Genomic DNA, 15,783 nt, shown 5'->3' with positions numbered 1-15,783 from the left:
AGCAAGCATCAGTAGGTTAGTCAGATATTACCTTAGACAGAAAAGTATTGCTCACGGAATGTAATTGGGAAAAAAAATTAAACACCAAACTACCACTACAAAATTATTTCGAAACTCTTTATTCAAAAAATTCTTCTTAGGGTGTATAGCCACATCCCATCCTCCCTTGAAAATGAGTCAGGACCTACACAGCACCACACTGAGTCTCCTTTGCAGCCAAGAATTTGAGATGTTTATATGAACAATGATGAACATGTTCATAGACGCATTGCCACAGAAGATAAGCGGGCTTTTGTTATTTTTCATGACATTCTGGTCCAGCGCTTCCTTATCAGCTACCGATCACATGCTGTGGGCACTAAGCCTCCCCCCCTGGGATGTGACATCGGGAAATTCTCAGCTCTGCCTCGCTGAGATGGGGTGGCTACCGGCGATGACAGCTTCAGCAGCTCCACCGTCTTGAAGCAGAGCCAGTTTTGAGTAGTTCCTACTCTTAGCAGCTCAAAAAATTACTACTCCATGTACCTTTGCCTTTATCCTTCATTGATAATTGAGCATAAGCCTTCCAATAAGAATACATTTTATATTTAATTTTTGGTGACCATTTCAACACCCCCTCCATTTCTCTTTAACTTTGATCTTCAAGGTAATTAACTCACACACTTGGCAGAAGTTCTCGTGTAGGGGAAGGCTGCTTCCCGGCATGGGTTCTGCTGTTTTATCTGTAAATGACTCTGCTTAAAAACTCAACTTTATAAAAGCCATTTCATAGGCAGCTTGGGGCGACCACAGAAGGATGTCATATGTCATGATATAGACCAAAAAAACAACATGGAGCTGCACATAGGAAGCTTGACTGGCGTTGACGCCTACGCACCAGCAACTTTGTGAATTTACTGGGAGCTGGGATCAGTTCCTGACTCTGAATGAGACCCCTCCCGACCACACCCTGCCCAAGACATCAGTGAATCAAAACAACATTCTGGCTGGCTTTCCCAGAAGGGCAAAGTTTAGCCAAGTTTTTTTTTTATTCTCCACTCATCAGGCTCACCAAACAGCAGCTCTCTAGCTCTCTTGCCCTCCAACCCCCTGCTTGCTTTATTTTCTCAAGGGCTTGAATTCAGATCACGGAAGAGCTCATCCTCTCTCTGTGGGATACAGCCCACATTTACAGAGCTGCTCTGCAGGTCCCCTGGCTGGGCTGGACGGGGAAACGATGAGATCTGCCTACTCTCAAGGAACGTAGATGCTAATGGGGAAGAAAATTAGGCAGACCAAGAGCTACAAACCTCTGTTAAATGGAAGGAATTTTTAGAGTCAACCCTAACATAAATAGTCTCTCTGTCTTGTTTTCCTTCACATCTTTCTAAAGTCCTAACATTCCGTATCCAAGGCAAATGGATAGTTGGGCACATTTTACATTTCCTTCCTGCCTAGGCTTGCAGATCTCTGTGGTTCTATTAGAACTAGGTGGAAGCAAAGAATGCATCTTTAGCCATTTACTGAGATGCAGGCTTTACATAGCACCTAACTGAGGAGTACCCCGCAGTAGTTGCATTGTCTTGCTAGGCGTGGCTGTGCTGAACAGCACTGAGTTGCAAGCTCCAACAGAGGAATGATTTAAGATTGCAAGAAAGCCCTGAAGAGCACCAGCTCCAAAGCATAAGTTAAGGCTGCATTTGCAGGTTTAACCTTATACTCTCTTCTGATAACATCCCAGATACCCATTATCATGCATGGGCTGTCATGGTGATGGAGGAGGAAGGGATGGGGCTAGAGAACATCCTCCTTGGGATAGAACTGAACTTCCACACGGCCTGCTCCTAAGAGGCCAGGCAGAGGGTGCACGGGGCAGGCAAACATTGGCTTGCAGGATGCTGTGACTCAGACCTGTCTCTATTTTTGCCACTTTTCCCCTGAGACCTCAAGGAGCGTTGGCTCCTAAAAAAAAGTGGATTTAGCAAAGGAGAAGGGTGTTTACAGAGGAGGTAGGGAAGAGATTTCTGGTAACACACGAAACATCATAAAATAATGACCATCAAACCGGAGCGTGTAAAGGGGTATGCTGACATGCCAGCACTTTCTGAGAGGAGAGGAGACTGATCTAAATGCTCCTTCAACAAAGGGGTCATGAAATAAGGTATGTTTCAAATCAGGAAAATTCGGGGAAAGTACTAGGAACAAGCATGGAAGAGAAGGGATGGAGCATGAGCAAAGGAGGGGGAAATGTCCACGTGTGGTTACTTGTAATGCGACTAAACCATCTTGGCCAACCACGAAGGGAGATTGAAAAGGCGCAGAAGTGGCGAGGTCACCCAGACGGGGAAGGAGTCGGGGAGCTCTGGGATAAGTGGTTCACGTGGGGAGTGGGGCCATGGAAAGAGGAAGGACAGACTAGGGCAGCAGCCCAGGGAAGGGTGACTCGAGGCAGGAAGGAAAGGTGGGAGGGTGGTGGGGAAGCACTGGGAAGGTGGTACCTACATGTGGTACCTGCAGGTGGCAGGACGGTACCTGCAGGTGGAAGGAGCCCCTGCAGAAAGGAGCCAGAGGCTGTCTAACCCAAACTAGTAAAACTTGAAAACCATTATGTTTCTTCTATGAGGGACTTTACAACGGAACAGCTACACTGCAAAGAAAGGACAGGTTCTGGTCTAAATAGAGCTATCTAGGAGCCTGGCTTGTTCAGGGTTAGCACAGAGATGCCAGCCAGACGTGGGATTAGACAAATGGAGTGTAATCAAAGATCATGACATGGCAAACTAAGAGAGGAGGGGACAGTAACTTGGGTCTCTATTCCCAAGGACCCTCCAAGAATCAACAATCTCCTCTTCTGAATGCAGTCATATACCCACTGACCACAGGGATGGCCAGTGACCCCAGTGACCCCTGTCTGTGACTCCTGCAGTTCTGGAAATCAGCCATGCAAAGCTGTCATAATGTTCCCATTTGCACGGTCATAGGCTGTCATGCCTACAAGACCATTCCCTTCCAGGCTGGCAGCTCAGTGATGGATGACCCAAGGTACACAAATAATTCTCTTCTCCAAGAGAAGAGAATTCAAATCCCTGAATGTGGCCACAGTAAACAGTCTTCTGGTGTGTTCAGTCTGATTTAAATTCCTTTCAATCAGATACTGATATGTGTATCTCTTTTCATAACCACAGTGGCAGTAATCAAAATAGGTATTTCAGATACAAATTGAGTCTCAGAAACATACTATACTGGTGATGGAGACTTGGAAGTGCCATCTCTTTCTGGTCATGCTCAAGTGACGGGCCCACAGAAAAGCATCACATCGGGGTGACATGCAGGTGTCTGGGCCTTTGCCCTCCCTGGGCTGGGCAGAGTCCCAGCCATCACCCTCACAGCCACCTTTCTCCATACACCTGGATGGGTCTGACCCAAATCCACCGCATCCTAAAGTATGAACAAAGTAGCTCCAGGATCCATGTTCTATCCAACTGGCATCAAGCAGTCAGCCGGCTGATCTGACCGCCGTGTTGTGCCAACTGACCTGGCCACTGCTGTGATCCTTTAACACCACGGTGTATAACACTAGCTCACAATCCCTGGCTTTGTAACTCAGCCAGGAGCATCTATGAGACAGCTCAAAACAAAAAAATACAAAGTAAATAAATAAACATTTTTAAAACCCCTGGCCAAATGTTTTGCAGATAGCTTTTATTTATTTATTTATTTATTTTTGAGTATAGATGGAAACGTTTTTAAAATGCTCACCAAAAAAAAAAATAAATCACACAATCTCTAGAGCTAGAATCAAACATGGATTTCTATTTTCCATTTTCAGTTCACACGGTGGGTTTCTTTAGGACCAGTCTAGCTGAATCTAGTTGCTGGTCTGGTCCACGTGTAAGGGTCTGTGAGACCCCTACCACGACAGAGGCGACCGAGTGCTCCGGCTGAGCCTTCCCATGATGCTTCCCAGGAGCAGGGGAGCAAACTTTTTCTCTAAGGTTCAAGGAGAGAAACTTGCGAGAGCCGTAATTAACGGGGCAGTGTCAGGGTGCAAACAGCCCCAAGAAGCTCCTTCCTGCCTGCTGCTTAGCTCACGGGGCCTCCACTCTTCCTCACCAGAAAGAACTAGGCTTGTATCTCAGAGCAGCTCTAACTGAGACTTACGTAGCCTGCACGTGCGATGCAGGTCAGAGAGGAGTAACCTGAGCCTAAGACCCGAGTTCTAGATCCACGCACGAATACGGAGAAACCATCCCACTGCCCTGAGTAACAACTTCCTCAGCTGTGGGGCTGGCAGTCCCAGCTCTTGGGACTCACTATGCCAGAGGGGACAGATGTTTAGGAGGTGTATACCCTCGGTCTCAAATGCCCACTCTCCCTGCTCATTATGTGCCCAGCAAATACCCAATTCTCCTTTGGCCATTTCTCTGGAAAGCTCCCCTATGCCTTTCCCGGGGGATTGAATAGCTAGGACCTGCTGTTGGAGGCGGTGCCCCTACCATACAATCTAGCACTTTAGGGTCGGTGTCTATCTCTCTGGCTCTAGGTGGATCTACCGTAACATCTAGAACTTTAGGCTAAATGATTCTGCTGTTCACCCTTGCAGCCTCCTGGCTGGCACAGAGGAGACTCCCCCCTGCCCCCCCTCGAATGAACAAGCAAACGTTCTGGAGGCAGGAAACTTTCTGAAGGCTGCTGGTTCACTTTTACATTCCCAGAGTCTAATACACGCGGCACTAACTGGCACTTGGCAGATGTCTATGTTTGCGTGGATGGCATGTCAATTTAATTACCTAATTAAATTAGAGGGAAGACATAAAGTGAGATTCAGATGTACGTATTATGTAGTAGATGCTTCTGCTCTGAAAGACTGGCTTTGCTTCTGGGAATGGGTCACTACTGGTGTAGGCATTCCTCTTGCTGTGCCCCGAGAGAGGGACAGATCACCCAGAAAACCGTCCCATTAACTCAGAGAGGAAGCGCTCCTTACAACCAGGCACCCAGGATGCCGTCTTTGCCTGTCTGTCTTTCAGAACAGTCAGCTAAGGGGCTAACGTGCTCTCGATTCTGCAGTTCAGAGACCTTGAGTCCGGTCTTTGAATGAAATGGTTCGACTGGATTTAGTTTCCAAATCAACAGAGGTGGCATGAGATTGTTTGGGACTCGCTTCAAAACCAGGGTCGGCTCTCTTTGTATCACGGGACTTAGGTCAGGGATCTCAGCAGGACATCTGGGATGTCTCTCAGTGAAGAGATCACACAGGGGTGTTTTCGTACCTGGCCTAGTTGTAATTCTTTGCGTAGCTTCAGGATATACTGAAGTATTTGGAAAAATAAAAGCTGCACCCCCTGCAGACAAAAGGAAAGACAAAACATGTGAAGGTCTTTTGTTGTGGTTGTCAATCTCAACATCAGTGCCAAATCTACTTTGTCCTGTGGCAACAAAGGGAAGAAACCTCCTCAAGCCTGCCTGAACAGCCCTCAGGAGAAATGCACAAGTACAGGAGTCAGAAGCAGATTCTCAAGACAGAAGTGAACTTGAAGCACTCCGGTGCCCCATTTGATGTGAAGTGTTTTGTGTTTTGATTTTTACAGCTTCTTGCTGAAGCCCCTAAAGTGCCCACCCGGCAATCTCGTCTTGTTAAAAATATTCTGTGATGCATGTTTTATTTTGCAAAATCTGTAAAAACCCATGAAACATTTTACAGAGCTCTTGGAAAGTCATACTGAAGAATTACAAGTATTTAGCCTAAGAGTATATGGATCTTATTAAAAATGAATCTACATCTCTATTCACAGGCATGTTTTCCCTTTCTCTCTTTCAATCAACGCTCATGTTATTAGCTGAGAAAATTCCCTTTTTGCAGTTCGGTCCATTTGGAATGTGTTGTCCTGTTCATCTGTTGCTTCTGTGTTTAATGATAACAAAATTAATGAATTCAGAGCTTTCTTGAAACTTTCACTCAACTGTTAAAGAATTCCTAAATGAAGAGAAATTATCAGAAAGTGTGTGTAGCTCACAGGTGTTTCCTAAGAAGGGGAAATTACTTTGTCTAAGTTATCTGTTATTTCTGGCCTCAAGGTCATATTAATGGGCTGTAAATTGAAAAAGTGTACTATCGGCTCAGAGCACTTTGTCACTTCAGATTAAAAACATGTCGTTTTGAAAAACAGAAGATCAAGATAAACTAGCAATTTCATTGCAATCCTCAAACTGGGATTCACTCTCATTTTACATTTTTAAATAAAATGATAAATATTTGGAAAACTGCTGGCTGACCACGAGTTGGCCGGCTGGCTTGCAAGGAGCTATCTAAGGCTTTCTAGCGCAAACTGCCCTTGTCCCTCCCCTGGGTGGATTGCGCGATTTCTGCAGCTAACAGAGCGGGGTGAGCAGCCTGGGCCATGCTTGGAGCTGCCTCCACCGGGAGGGAGGAAATGAATAGAAACCAGGAGCGGGAAGTTAGCGGGGATGAAGCATTGGGTTAAACCCTACTTAGGCACAGGCAAAACACAGCAATAAAGAAAATGTAGAATCAATGGTTAGAGACAGAAAAGAAGGAACTCAATTAGTAACTCATTTCATATCCTCCAAAATTATAACAGAGTTTCTCCTTTTGAACAAAAGCTCCCAAAAAGAAACAGACGTTCCTGCCCACTGCCTTTCACAAATGTACCAAGCCTATACAAGAACATTAAAGTCAATATGAATCAACTGGTCTAAAACTTTATCAGAAAGGAAAAATAACACTCCAACTTGTCCTGGTAACATTCCTTTAAGGATAAAAACAAGGAAAAAAAAATAAAAGAGATTGCTAAGAGCCCCTTTCATTGGACATGCTTTTAGTTTCTACAAGTCTACTCGGACTAATAGAAGAATGTAACGCAGTGATGTGAACTGAAGTTTGGCTAAAGGTGAATTCTGCACATCTCCTGGTTAAAAGGAATCCTTTGATAATCAAAGGGGGTGGGGGGCGTTGGAATGGCTCAGAAACCAAAGGGCTTCACTTTCCTTCAGGCTGTGGTACCTCCCAGGCATCAAGAAGTACCCACCAAACATCCACCTCTCTGTTCTGCTTCCTGACACGCTGATGGCTTCCACCCTAAAGCATGCAGCCTGCAGGGACCCTGCGCAGGTGCGGGGCAGGGGCGGGGCCAGCATTACCTGTGTTTCTAGCATGCATTAACCGTGGAGAGTTTTGTAAGGCCTTATCAACATCATCTGAAGTCAAATGTGGAAGAGGAGCTACAAAACAAAACAGAAAGCAACATCAAAATGAAAAAAAGAGAGAGAATTACCTTTCTTAAAAAATAAAAAGGGAAAAGAAAGGCAGAAAGAAAGAAAATCATTTCCCCACTCCCACCCTAACATCATGGGCAGCTTGGAAATGCCTCCATCACCCAGTGTTGCTTGTTAGAGTGTTAAAACCTACAGGGGTCATCTCGGATTCAGGGCAGAGGGGGCTGGGATGCCAGGCAAAGCACTGGAGGGGAGTTCACCCCCACTACTTCTAGAATCTTCTTCTCACCATGCTTGACGTTTTCAACAGTAAAGCATGCAGCAAACGTAGTGGGTTCATGCCGCTAACCGCCAACACGCCATTCCCATTCTGTCAGGCTGAGCCACATCTCATGACATGAAGTGGAAATGTCCCCCCTTGTGTGTTCAGGTTGGATATAAAGAGGGCCTGGTTTTGCTTTGGGGCGGACATACGGCCCACACTTCCCACCGGGCAGGAGCCTCTCCACAGCTTTTCTGTTTCAATTTGGGGGTGTCGTGGAGACCCGCTGAAGTGTGACCTGCCAAAGCCCCCTTCCCCTTTGACGTTTGACCGTGGTGGCAAGACCCTGGAGGAAGCAGGCGAGTGCTAGCGTGACTTCTCGGCTTGTCCTGAGCGCGCTGACCACCTCTCTCCCTGAGTCGCCACACACTAAGCGTGCGCTTGCCTCGGACCCTACACGGGGACTGGAACTGGGCCAGGGCGGGGCGATGCCGTCCACACACGCACGCTCGGACCCTCTGAGGCTGAGGTCGGGAAGGACCTCGGCCACAGCCACGGACGGACACTGGGAGGGCGGGCCGCTTACTCTCTCTGAGGTAGTGGAGGTGCGAGAGCAGGATCTCGGCGTTGTAGCTCGGGGTGAGCCTCTGGAAGTCGTCCTTGGTCATCTTGCACAGCTCCTTCCCGTCGATGTTCTGGAACAGCAAGATGTCGACGTCCGGAAGGCCGTACTCCTTCACCGCCCACTCCAGCCACTGCCGGACGTGGTCCGTGCTCCACAGCGTGGGGTCTGCAAGGGGCGGAAACACATTCGGTCGACTGCTGGAGACACGGCTCTGGGGCGGAGCCCCCGACACCAGGCGGGGTTCCCCCAGCAGCCTCGTCCCGGGGCCCCAGAAACAGAGTTTCCACCCAGCCTCTGCCACGGCTCCGGAGAGAATGTCTGGGGAGAGAGACAAAACCGACTCACAGGCATCCATCATCGTCTTTGAAGTTCTGGAAGTTGAGGGTTATTCGCCCCACCCCGCCCCCCTTTGTTGCTCAGATGGTCTAAGGTTTCCTGTAGGCATGGGATTTAAAAGAATTCTTTGTGTTTCATCTATTTTTATTTATTCATTTCAAGTGAATACGAATAAAAGGAAACGTTCTTTCCTTAATAAACTCCTGGCACATTTATATGGAAATAAGAGCAACACCTGTCAGGGAGGCGCTCTTGACAGATCACAAAAATAATGATAATAATAACAGTATTTGTGCAAAATGCTGAAAATATTGACCACAGATTAGAAATAAAGTGTAGGTAAACCAAGACTCTAGCCCAGGAGTCCTCAAACTTTTTAAACAGGGGGCCAGTTCAGTGTCCCTCAGACCGTTGGAGAGTGCTCACTGCGGGCCCGGGATGAGTCAGCTGCTAAGCAGGACAGGCAGCGGCAGCAAAAACACCCGGCGGGCCGGATAAATGTCCTGGGCGGGTGGCATGTGGAACGAGGACTGTAGTTTGAGGACGCCTGCCCTAGCCCCTCCTATGAGCTAGCGTCCCTACCAGCTGGCAGTTGCAGCCTTTTCCTGCAAGGTACTCGGTTTTGTAATTAACTGGCACCTGCAGGAGTGGCCTTGAGTGAGTGGCTTTCACATTCCACAGCTGCTGAGCACCAACGCCACACAGGATGCAGGCCATGCTGTCACACCCCACCGCCACGCAGGGGACACGGAGGGCAGGGCCCTGGGGAGAAGGAGCAGGTGATCCCAACAGAAACGCGGGCCAGGACCACCACGCTGTAAACAGCCTCAGTGAAGGGGTCTTCACGGGCTGCTGGGGGGGGCGGCTCTGCTCCCTGGGCCTTGAGTGCTGAGAGACACCGGGGCAGGGAAGCGGAGCCCTGGGTTCTAATCCCACCCTCTCTCCACCTGCAGGGCCTTGGTGAGGAGGCTCTGCCCCTTTCTGTGTCTGCTTCCTATGTAAAATGGGAGCTTGACCTTGGTTCTCTGGACAGGCCTTGAGGTTAGCATGCCATGATGTGTTTGTTTTTGTTGTTAGTTTGTTTGTTTGTTTTGAGATGGAGTCTCACTCTGTTGCCGGGGCTAGAGTGCCGTGGCGTCAGCCCAGCTCACAGCGACCTCAAACTCCTGGGCTCAAGCGATCCTCCTGCCTCGGCCTCCCAAGTAGCTCGAACTACAGGCATGCGCCACCATGCCCGGCTAATTTTTTCTATATATTTTTAGTTGTCCAGCTAATTTCTTTCTATTTTTAGTAGAGATGGGGTCTTGCTCTTGCTTAGACTGAACTTGAACTCCTGACCTTGAGCAATCTGCCCGCCTCGGCCTCCCAGGATTATAGGCCTAAGCCACTGGTGCCTGGCCAGCATGCCATGATGTTCTAATCACCCTGAAGAAGACAATCTGTGTAGGACTACATCATCCTTTTGAGTCGCTTTTTAACTAATACTTTTAGAGCCTTCTTTGGTCCCACTAATATTTTAGGCTACTCAAGAATAGAGCATGTGGTACTCTGTCGGAATACATTTTAGGTTTATAGAAGTAAACAGCAATGTTAGTGAGAAACAGTCGAACAACCAGAGTTCTCTTCCTTTCCCTCCCTACCTCCTTTCCTCTCTCCCCACCTTTATTCCCTTTTTCTGTTTCAGAAGAAAGAAATTATTACAAATCCAGCAGAATCCCCCACCCCCCATTCCATTCCTATCCTGGAGACCTCAGAAGTAACCACTCTCCTGAAGCTGATACATGTATCAGTCCTATACATATTTTAATACTTTCGCCATATCAGCTATACATACTGTTTTGTGTTTTTCAAGTTAACATAAATGGTATCTGATTTGCTTTTGAAAATCAGTGTTGCATTTTCAAGATGCAGCCAATGTAATTCACGGGGGAGACACAGTCAATCAGGAAGTGGCTCTATGAATACGCCCCATTTACCTGGTGAGCATCTGTCCCCTGAACACACCTCTCTGCGTACATGTGAGGGAGCCAGCCGTGGCCCACAGCCTGGGCTCCGTGTCGCCGTCACCCGGGGAGACTGAACACCTAGCGATGCCTGGCGCTGCCAGGGGAGATTCTGAGTTCATCAGGCTGGGGACAGCCGGGCCTCGTGGCTGTTAAAAGCTCCCCCAGGTGATTCCGGCGTGCAGCCAAGCTTCAGACCAGACATCAGGTTCTCATCTGGGTCCTCAAAGTGTGGTCCTCTCACCTGGCAGCACTGGCATGACTTGGGAGCTAACTAGACATTCAGAACCCCAGCCCCTCCACCCCCTAGACCTACTGAATCCCACCCGGTCTTCGTCTTCACCAGATCCTCACATCAAACCTGGGGACGGGCTGGCCCAGGGTGAGCACCTGGATGTGGAATTCCTGGGTTGGAGGGCACAGGCATCTTCACTTTGGCTAGGTAGTATTGGGTTTCTACCAATATCATAACACTCATACTCTTAGTGCACGGAAACTGAAAACTAACAGGAACTCTGGTCTCGCTGCAAAGAGAACACCGTCAAGAACTCAGGTGGCAGAAAGGTGTGCATATTCCTGTGTCATCCAAACACGTGGAAACGTTTTGTTAGTCTGTGAGAATGGAATGCAGATGTGGAAGGTTCGTGTTCACCCACTCATTTAAGTTCAGATGGCCTTTTGTCATTGGGTTAGGATTTTGCTTTCAGAATAACATGTTTCTTTTTTTAATAGCACGCCAGCATCCCTCTTTGTACAAAACCAGATCAGATGGAAGTCTTGGGACAAGTTCTAAGAACGTAGGTCAAGGTCTCTCTATTCTTGGCTTTGTGTGGAGGACGGTTCACAGACAGAAGACCTGCCCTCCAGCACCCCGTGCAAGTCACTCCCTGTGAGTTCCACCGTTAGGTATTAGCCAAAACCTTCTATTTGTTGTGTTTTGCTTTTAACACCATGGGAGGACTATCTTTTGGTGTTACTACTGTTAACTTCCTAGAAATCAGTTCATTCCGGTAATGGATTTTCTTCTCTCAATAGTGAAACCAGATAGTCTCAAAATGATACATAAATGTCTTGCCTGAAAGTCCTGGGTTCATGTTAAAACGGTGAAATGACATCTTAGGAAGACAGCTCAAAAAGAGAAGCCCAATCTCTCTGTTATCTCTTGGCACACCCTTTTATCCATCTGCCCCATTAAAACAAGGGTTGTCATGGCTCTTGCAATTTTCCTTTAAGACCCCAGAGATCAATCCTGCAACTTGTATTGTCCTTATTTCAAAAATCTCCACTTTGAGTTGGTAAAAGGCTAATCTGGAGTGTTGTTGATATGAGTATAAATCACTACATTTCTGATGAACAATCTAACAATGCATTTCGAGTGACTTTAAAAATGTGCAGAGCCCCTGGCTTAAAAATTCCACTTCTAGAAATTTATCTTAAGGAAATAATAGAGGATGTGCGCAATGATTTATTTTCAAGGATGTTCTTTGTAGTGTTGTTTATAACAGCAAAACATTGGAAACACCCTAAATGTCCAGCAAAAAGAGACCTAGTTAAGTTGTGGTGCATTTAGGAATGTTCCTGTAATATTTAGAAACTAAAAATTACATTGTTGTAATATATGTATTGATATGAAAAAGTGTTCAAAGTAGATTTAAAAAGCTTCAAAATATTATTGCAATATAATCGTGTATTACCAAGATACATAAATATTTGCATGGAAAGAAGTTTCAAGTGATAAACAGCAAAATGTCAACTGTTGTTTCTGAGGGAAAGGAGATGGACAATTTTAGATTTTTATTTTTCCCTAAACTATATTTTCTCTCTTTTTCTACAATAAATATGTAATACTTGGGCTAAAAATTATTTACAAAAAAATATATTCTCTATTTTTCAAAATGAAAATATGTTCCTACAAATGTCTCTCTCTCTCTTTCTCTCTCTCTTACTGTCTCTCTCTCTCTATATATATATGTGTGTGTGTGTGTATATATATATACTGTCCGTGTATATAAAATATATATGTATATGTACTATATATTTAAGTATTTTTATACAACTTCTTTCAAGGGTATAAAAATTTAGTCTCACTTTGCTTTACATTTTGCTAATGGAAATTGGTTCATTTGAAAAGAAAAAAATTACACAAACTCAAGACATTCCTGTATCACTTATGGCATTTGATCGCCACACCTTCGCCCTGTAAGTTTATAGGAAAATAATGCTAAAAACAAAACTCGGCCACTCAGCAGAGGAAACGAGGGCTTCCCTTTCCGACCTGTCCACTCTAGCGGTGCTGTGACCGACAGAGGAGTGTCGTGAGGGCCGAGCCCCGACTTCCCAGACAAGGCACACGGCCTGAGTGCCCTGGGCCCCCCGTCTTCATTGGTGTCAATCCCCACCATCCCTCCGCCATCCTACAGCCACACACAGCCACCTGCCATCCCGAATGAACGCCCCTGTGCCTGTGCCCGCATGCCACCCGCTGCTTGGAGGTCTAGTGCCTCCTCCTGACCTGGCCTGTACCCACCCCTCCTTTGGACATTCACCCCTGATGCTCTCACGGTGCAAACACTCACGATGAATCTCTGCACAGGGAAACGATGACAAGACTGAAGCCCTAGTCTCTGCCACAGTGACACAGCCCACACTGGGCCCCACCCAATCTATCTGGGCCAGGCTTGGACAGTGCAGCTAGAGAGGTCAGTTTTTAGGGTTCAAATCACTGCATTGGGTCCTGCTGTCATCTTTTGGTCCCCTTTTAACTCCCTAAGCAGCCCCAGTGGTGGTCACCTTCAAGGCCCGAGGTATCTCGGCAAAGCTCTCTTGCTGTCTCTCCAAGGCCATCCCATAAAGGAGCTCACAAGGCCCCACAGGCCATCCCTCCTTCCCTGACCCCAGCTATGCACATAAGGGAGAAAGAGGAGGGCGAGGGCGGCAGCGAGTGCCCCAGGTGAGATGTCACCTCAGCCTGCGTTTAGGTGTAGCCTTCTGCCTGGGGGCAGGGAGGAGCACCTGCTGCCTTCAGGTCCTGGTGTGGCTGGGAACTTGACACCTAGCCGGGCCTCGTTTTTCTCATCTATAAAATAATGTGTAGAATTCTTGGACCTTAGGAATGAATCAAAAAGGATAAGAACGAAGATGCATTTAACTCGAGTAAGGGTTACCAAGCGTATACTATACGCACAAGTCCAGTGCAGATTCTGAAGTGGCCAGGACTAACAGAGATGCTAGGAATCCACTAGGGGAGACAGCCACGGCCACAACTAAGACCCGTAAGGCAGAACCAACCCTCTGCTACTTAAGCGGGAAATCGAAGTACAGAGAAGTAGCAATGGATCCCAACCAGGAAAAAAAAAGGAAGGCTCACCAGGAGGGCTTGTGCTGCACCTGCATTGATAAAGGTTTTGGCAGAAGTAGATAGAAAAGCCCTTTAGTTTAGAAGAACTGCTTGAGCCCAGCTCCAACCCCACAGAGGTGTGAAATATGCAACACTCGGACTGAAAAGAGAGACATTGGGTGTGGCTGCAGGGAGGGGGGCGGGGGAGGCAGGGCCACATATGAGGACGGAGATGAACACTGGGCTCAGATCAAGAAGGGCCTGGACTATCTCACTAAGGAGGCTGCACTTTATCATCTAGGAATTTCCGAGTCATTGCAAATGTCCCGGGAAGCAAAATATGTCTTAAATCAGTGCTCCCCAACCCTTTTGGCACCAGGGAATGGTTTCATGGAAGTCAAACTTTTGCTGGGGCAGGTGTGTGCGTGGGGGGTGGAGCTCAGGCGGTGATGTGAGTGATGGGGAGTGGCTGCAAATACCGTAAATACAGAGGAAGCTTCACTCACTCCCACCCACGTGCTGCTGCTCAACTCCTGCTGTGCGCCCCCCACTTCTTAAGTTTCATGACTGGCGGTGTAAGGGGGCACAGAGCTCCGCGGTGGGGGGACCACAGTCTTAACTTATACTAATCACAGAAAACTTGGTGATGAAAATAAAAGGCTTTGTGGGGAGTCCCAATATCCACATTTGGGTTCAGATTCAACCATATTTCTTAGATGCAAATGTTAACCTTTCTGGCATGGCTTTCATTTTTTTTTTTTCCCTGTGGGTAAGTAAATGAAAATGTTGGAGGGAATAGAAAAGTAAATGTGATAATGTATGTGAAAGCACTTTGCCAACAATAACACATTGCAGAAAAAGAACGCATCGACACACTGCACGTTGCATTGCAAACTCTGCTAAATTGAAATAAACAAAATCTATTATCGCTGGTGCAGCCTCTTCCTTTAGACACAAAAGTCTGATTTATCACTTTATTTTAAGAAGCTCTTGGAGCTTCTTCTGTCAGATGAATCATGACCCACTGAAGATAAGTTGTTTGTTTTTACCCTTCCAGTCTAGTTGTTTTTGAAAACATCTGTGTCATCATTTCATATTTCAGGGACACCAAAATGGTAACACCCTCCCGCCCCCTGGCTCAGGCTACAAGGAAGAAGCCACCATTCTCTGAAGCCTCTTATCCTTACTCCAGATTACATGGTTAATAACGTAAAGGTTTATGAATTCTGTTTCAGTAAATTGGAATTTAAAAACTAAACATAAGCAAACCATCATACATGGAGTTCTGGAGTTGCATTTTTTGATGTACTGTGTACGTGGGGTGAGAGATGGGTGTTGAAATTTTTTTTTTTTTTTATATTTCCATGAAACAGGACTCTGACCTCGTTGACTTCCAGTGCTGCCAGGAAAATATTGAGCAGATATTTAAATCAGGCAAAAGGGTACTGCATTGCCAAAGACATGCTATGCCTCCATAAAACAAAATGCCCTACATAGCAAACATCCTATTTCAGAGGTCCGTCTAGAGAAATGAATAAAAGCAAGATAAAACAAGAGCCAAACTGGTGATATTGTAAGCCGTGAATGTCATTCTTCTTGAATTATATCAATGTAAAATGTTGGCTTCCTGATAGAAAAATCACCCTTGATTATAAAAAAAAAAAACATTTAAAAAAATGTACCTCTAAGTTATATCACAAGCCTAGTGAGGTCTTTGTTTATAAAACCAAGCCCTGGGCAAGCTGGCCAATCTGCTATCCAAGACGCTCAGAAGCCTGCAAAAATAAGATTTAACATTTGCCTCCACGTGAAGACAGAACTCACATTTATAAAGCACACACAATAGAGAAAACTGGCTTGAGTTTGAGCAATGCCTCCTCTTTCATCACACATTGAAATTTGGTTTCATATAAAGAGTCCACACCTCAAGGCTGTTTCTGAACCTTTTCAATTCCTAATGTATACATTGAGTTCATTTACTGTTTTGTTATTGGTTTCTAATGTT

At 46.4% G+C, this 15,783-nt stretch overlaps 1 protein-coding gene across 3 annotated transcripts in view; it reads right to left on the bottom strand.

Moving 5' to 3' along the window:
• ERG (ETS transcription factor ERG) overlaps window positions 1-15,783 on the bottom strand; it is a 114,432-nt gene that overhangs the window by 13,170 nt on the left and 85,479 nt on the right. The window contains exons 4-6 of one of the 3 annotated variants that reach the window (XM_012781771.3): window positions 8,064-8,267; window positions 7,141-7,221; window positions 5,253-5,324 (exon numbers count right to left, since the gene is read on the bottom strand). In XM_012781771.3, the coding sequence (XP_012637225.2) occupies window positions 5,253-5,324; window positions 7,141-7,221; window positions 8,064-8,267 (357 nt within the window). The remainder of the gene's footprint in view (window positions 1-5,252; window positions 5,325-7,140; window positions 7,222-8,063; window positions 8,268-15,783) is intronic. The other 2 variants (XM_020284710.2, XM_076000215.1) reach the window with 2 other exon arrangements.

The sequence above is a fragment of the Microcebus murinus genome, chromosome 1, assembly GCF_040939455.1.
Source record: "Microcebus murinus isolate Inina chromosome 1, M.murinus_Inina_mat1.0, whole genome shotgun sequence".
Classification (NCBI taxonomy): Eukaryota; Metazoa; Chordata; class Mammalia; order Primates; family Cheirogaleidae; genus Microcebus; species Microcebus murinus.
Note: the sequence above shows the minus strand (reverse complement) of the source record. Positions and strands in the feature narration are given on the sequence as shown.